Source organism: Melospiza melodia, chromosome 1, assembly GCF_035770615.1.
Source record: "Melospiza melodia melodia isolate bMelMel2 chromosome 1, bMelMel2.pri, whole genome shotgun sequence".
Lineage (NCBI taxonomy): Eukaryota > Metazoa > Chordata > Aves > Passeriformes > Passerellidae > Melospiza > Melospiza melodia.
The window spans coordinates 123,994,907-124,000,906 of record NC_086194.1 but is presented as its reverse complement, the minus strand read 5'-3'; the positions used below and the strand labels follow the sequence as shown (position 1 = coordinate 124,000,906).

Here is a 6,000-nt window from a genome sequence, read left to right as displayed (position 1 = left end):
TAGGACTGCAGGAGATCTCAGCATTGCCTCAGACATGTCAGAAACCTTCAATAGGAAATATTATTAAAAATAATGATTTGATTCCTAGTTCTGAAGAATCTCAACCATTATTGCTCCCGTATAAAAAAGGGAAAATGTATTTCTTTATCTCGTCCTTAATTCCTGTGAAGATGTAAAGGTAAAGCTTGTAAATGGGTTTTCTGACCTGAACTGATGGAACTGTTCTGGTGTAAGGAAAGAAACCTGCAGCAAGACTTGCCAGCGTGATTGCCAAACTGAAGCCTAAACTCAATGTCCAATTTATATGCCATGAAGAACTATTTATCAGGAGCTATCATTTTTGCAGATACAAATTGTTGTACAGATGAAGCACATCATCTCACCAATTGCTTAAATCTGCTCTGGAAAGAAATAAGGCTAAGCTGTTAAACCCTTGCTTTGATCTAGTATATGGATTTAGAAGCTCATTAAAGGTTTTTTATATTTGCTTGAGCACAGAAACACCATTACTTGCCATTTGTGATGAGACAGCCTTAAAAAACTTCAGGGGCATAAATTTTAAGGAATTCCAAGCAGCCTTAAAAAATGTCAGTGTGATGTATTCACTCTTTCTGTATGTGTAATGGTCACTATTGCTGTGGTCACTGGCTATGCCCATTCTTGCCTGGTGTGCAAAGCCCTTACCACAATGGCTCAGAGTAGTCATTTCTCTCAGGATTGAAACTGGGATTCCAGTTGTAGCAAGTAAGGCTGCCTCCCTGGCTGGTGTCTGTGTTGGCAATGCTGCCCACAAATAACACACTGAGGGTTTGTTTTCCAGGCTGGTTTATGTTGAGAAGCCAGACAAAGACCAACAACAAATGAGAAGACACAGAGACAAAAGAAGGTTGGTAGAAACAGGCAGGTGCTCTTTATTTCATGTGGCACAGCATTAGGCAGACAACCCAAGAAACAGTTTCTAACAAAAACCAAAGCTATAACTTCCAGGAACCATCCCCCAAACAAGGGTCTACTACCAACAGTGGCACTGAGATGTCCTTGCCTGTCCACTCTCATCTCCTCATAGTTTATATGCGCTTAGGCGGTATCTTAGTGGTGAGTGTCCTTTCCAAGGAGACTAACTTCCTACAGTGCAATATCTTTAGACAGCGTACATACTGAGCAGGATCACCAGAGTACAATCTCCTCAAGCCATGCTAAAATATAATGCTAACTCTGGAGAGAAGGCTGTGCGATGGCCTCGTGTCTCTCTGAGGTAATACAATGCTGTTTCCTAGCTGACAACATGAGGGGCACCTGAAGGAGGATCGGTATGGCTTCAGAGTCTGTTTTGAAACTCCTGATGCGGTAGTGAGGACCTGGTGTGCCACCGGCTAAGACGGGGTGAGGACCTCCTCCGCCCCGACCGCCGCTGGGCACCAGCAGCACCAGAGAGCTGAGACTACTGTCACTCAGGGGGATGAGAACAGACATGGCCTTGGGCTAGGAGGAGGAGGAGGAGGAGAGGGCCATCAAATATCACAACAGACCGTCAGTTTTGCTCGGTCATTAGTCGAGAGGTAACAATGAGGCGGGGCAGGGAGGGGTGACATCGTTAGCACTCCAGATTTAAAGGCATGAAGAATGGCTGGTGGAAGGAGGATGTTTTGGAGACTAAGGGCAAAGCTTTAAAAGCCTTGGGATATTACTTTTAATTATTATCTACAGGTTATTGTCTCTATATATACTATTTTTCTTTCTAAATTATGAAAATAAACATTTATTAACAAGTCACTGGGTCAAATCCTGCTCTCCACTGAAGGCAAATCCATTGACTTCAATGGGAGGGAGCCCCGTGTAAACAACGAAGGGCAAATTTGGCCCTTTATGTCCTGAAAAGTCTGCTTGTACCCAATGCCTTTCAATCCTGCAAGGAAATAGACATTGAAGGGTGAACTAATCCTTACAAATTTCTCTTAAACTACTAGGGGAGTGTCAGTGAGATGCAGCAAAGATGTGGAAAAAAAAAAAAAAAAAGAAAGGAACCAATAAGTAATACTGCTTTAAAGAGAATTTTATCCATGTTTCAGAGCCAAAGTACAAAAAAGAGAGTGGATCTGGATCAAGCGCTACTGGCCTTTACTTTCTAAGCAACAACAAAATTCTTCATTTAGCTTCGGTGAAATGTTACACAACCACAGAAAACAGAAAGAACCAAACAGTCCTTTTCCTTTGCAAACATCATTTGCCCAAAGGTGAACACTGTCATCCCTTTGGATTCTCCGCTAACTCCCACTGTCTGCACAGTGCAGTGTCAGCCACTGAAGACAAAACACATCTACTGTGCACATGAGTGAAACCTGTGGTGTCTTACAAACATAACATTTTGATGTTTTGAATACTAAAGAACACTAGGTGCTTTTAGACACAGAACAATACGATTTCAGATGCATTTACCACTTTTATTTCACTATGCAGAAACATACATTCACCATGTGTTGTGATGCAGCTGACAGTGTAATGGACGCTATCCCTTCCGTGGGTATTAGAGCTGGACACTAGCGAGTTTTCAGTGGACGTTCTGTACAGGTTAAGGCTTGACTCAGAACTAGATAGTAAATGCTGACCAGATTCTCAAACAGATTTTTTTTTTTCTCTGAGAACAAAAGGGAAATCAATAGAAAACCATCACGGTTATTTCAGATTAATAATTTTCTAAAGCTGCAAACTAAGTAAAATACAGATTTTTTTTTCTCCAAAATAACTACATATAATTTACAAGGTTAGGATCTGTGAAGGGTGACTGGAAGCTGACTCTTAACAATGCTGACAAAAATCATTAAAGTTAATATACTAAAATCATTACTACCTCATAAGGTATTCAGTCAGGTATACAAAGCACACTTTGTAAGCATTTATATGTTTTGATAAGAGTAAAGATTCATCATCGTTTATCGGGCAGTAATAAAACCAGATGAAACAAATATAAGATTCAAGTTGTTTACTGAATAAACTGTGTTATTGGCACATCTAATGTGTGGTAAAACATTATACACAGTACCTATACAGCTTCTAGCATTTTCGGGGTAATCTTCATTTACAATATTCGTAAACAAAAGGCTTGCCACCTAGCAAATTTTAATTTGTTTAGACTTTCAGAAACTGTGAAAGGCATGAACTGTTTATGTGTTACATGAGATCACTGTTTATATTGTTTATGAACGTGCAGGTAAAGCTGAAAACTTAGACATTTTAAGAAAATTAAAAATGCTGCTTTTCTGTAATTTTATTGTTGCTTCATGCAATATTGTTTAACTGCTGCTGATTCAGATTGCTTTCTATGGGAAGGTATCTCTGCCAGTTTCTTTATTAACGGTCAAGATCAATTCTTCTGTACTGAAATTTTCCATAGACAGATACAAGTCAGTCAGGTTGGAACTGAGACTCCGTATAGGTTCTCGTATTCCTACTGGTATGCATGTCTGGATTCATATGCATTCTAGGTTATTCCTGCAGAAAAGAGAACTGAGTTAATTATTCAAAGCAACAACACTCTTGCAAAAGAGATTTTGTCAATTTGTTCATACAAGAAAAGCTATTCGAAAATGGCATATCCCACTATAAGCAACTTGGACCAAATCCAAAGTCCACTGATGCCAATGGAAAGAATTAGGGACATCAATAGACTTTTAAGCAAGCCACATTGAGCTGTCTCTGAAACAATTAGCAGAATACCACAAGAATCACAGCTACTCACTCCTTAGTGACTGGTTCCATCTTCCAAATAAATAACTGACACTGAAATTCAGTTTTCTTTAGGGTCTGTATATCCAAAAGCAGGAGAGCCAAAGAGCTTCAAAAGGTGCTGTGCATTATACTCTGTTACTTACACCAAGTGCTAGGGAATACATATTGTTTTAAGAATAAAATGCTGCTATCGAGTCAACAAATCTGACAAGCAGCTTTTTCTTCCCCTTCTGCATACAGCATTCAAAGCAATTTGTGCAATGGTGCTGGCATTAAGAGCTTTTGCATAGCAGGTTAGTATGCATGACATGTTTCTGCACACAGAATAAATATAGGAATATTGAGACGTCTGTTTAGCCAGCCACTATTGGAGAGCATGCCTTTGCTGAGGAAAAGCTAGACGCAAGGAAAGCTGCATTATCATCTCATCCTGATAAACAATGCTGCTTTAAAACATTAAATGCTCTTTCAAGTACAAGAAAGCCAAGACACCCAAATACTGACAAACTAATTCACTGCGTTTAAAAGCAACTTGGACCATATCTTTGCAAGTCAGGAATTGAAGCATAACTTTCAACATATCTGCACAAGACATTTAAAAAGCAGCTGTAGGTTTTTTCCCTTGGCATTTTTAAACAAAAATGCACACCTTTAAGAACAAATTGTTTTTGTTCTTAAATGACACAAAAGCGGACAACAGATTTTTATGACTTCAGAAGTAGAAAATTAGACTATAACAAAGCATGGACAATGAGGACTTTTCAGAGAGCCAACGAAAGCAAATGAGTAGTTTCTCTTTCTCCAGCTGGCACTGTTTAATGAAGGCAGATGTCTAGAGCTGAATGTGGTTTACTTTCATGTATCAGAACTGATAACCAGCAACTTGAAAATGCCAGTGAGAGAAAGTGAAGAGTTAAAGGTGAAATATGGTAGGAAAATAACATCTGCAACATGCCAGCCCAGTAAATGCCTAGGAAAATCATCTGGTCCTCTTACCTGTGGTCAATCCTCCCCATCTTCTGGTGTGATTTCTGTCTCTTTATGTACCACTACTTTGGTCACTGACATGTCAGGGTGCTGCTCTTTGGCTTCTTTAATTGCCTGAGCCAGCGCCTATCCCAAGGAAACCACAGAAGGGCAAAAACAAAAAGGAGGTGGAACATGCATGATCAATAGCAAGGTGGAGAGATTCATGACATATTACACAATTTACAAATGAGGAAAATGATTAAAATATGAAATATACCATCACTGTTTTAACTACTATTCCAGTTTAATATAAGGCATGCCAGTATGGATATCTGTCAAAGCAATATTTAGAAATGTTCTCTTTTTCAGTCTTCAGGGTAGTCTTTTTAGCAGTTTGTAGATTTTACCTGATCATGATCAATATCTGCATCTCCTGTGATGACTATTCGTTTTTCAATTCTTGTCTCTGAGATGCCTCCTTTCACAGTCTAGATGGGAGGGACAAAAATGCATGTCAGTAACTCACTTTAGATGCTGCCATTCTCATGACTGGACCAAAACCACCCAAAGAGGCCACAACCTGGACTGCAAATGAGCAGCTCTGGAGTTGGCCTGAATGCTCTGAATGGACTAATGACCTCCAGATGTCCTTCCAACACAGGTAATTTTATAATTTGAGTTAATCTGCACATGCATCAAGAGAGATGTTTGTGTGTCAAAAATGCCAAACTTCTCCCATGAAAAACAGAATGGAAATACAGACAGCCCCATATTCAGACCTATTTAAGTCCAACTGCTTGCTTCAGAATGGCATACAGGGTGGCATGGCCTATGTATGGCTCATCTACTAATGGGGGAACTTCAATGCAGAAAGATGAAATCCTGTTCTCAGTGAATACTGGTAGGAGAGCTGTCACAGCACTTATTTCTGTTTAGGGAGGAACTGTTATTTAAATGCTACCTTAGAACCTGGAAGACACAGCATGGTTTGTCTGTGCAGATGAGCTTTTGGCCTGGCTGTGGGCAAGTTCCTCAGGGTACCACCCAGAAACACAGTCAAGGTGCTGGAGCTGACCGAATGTCCTGTTATGGCTACAGGATACAGATTCACTATGTGCAGTGCTAAAACCTCAGGGCTGAAAGGCACAGTCATGTCAATGGAGCCTCATGTTCACACAAGTTATTCCTTCCAGGCTACCACATGATGCGGTATTTACTCCTTCCAGTTCCAGGTAGCATTTGCAGCTAAATCAAGTGTTTCTGTACAACAAGGTTTTGTGTTTGCATAGACATACCTTAAGGGTT

General features: G+C 40.0%; 1 protein-coding gene across 28 annotated transcripts in view; it reads right to left on the bottom strand.

Moving 5' to 3' along the window:
* Positions 1–883: 883 nt before the first annotated feature.
* The window catches only part of EPB41L3 (erythrocyte membrane protein band 4.1 like 3), a 96,968-nt gene continuing 91,851 nt past the window's right edge, over positions 884–6,000 (bottom strand). For all 28 annotated transcript variants that reach the window (XM_063166471.1, XM_063166480.1, XM_063166489.1 and 25 more), the window contains 3 exons: positions 5,103–5,183; positions 4,723–4,839; positions 884–3,489 (listed from right to left, as the gene is read on the bottom strand). In XM_063166471.1, the coding sequence (XP_063022541.1) occupies positions 4,729–4,839; positions 5,103–5,183 (192 nt within the window). In that variant the 3' untranslated portion in view covers positions 884–3,489; positions 4,723–4,728. The remainder of the gene's footprint in view (positions 3,490–4,722; positions 4,840–5,102; positions 5,184–6,000) is intronic.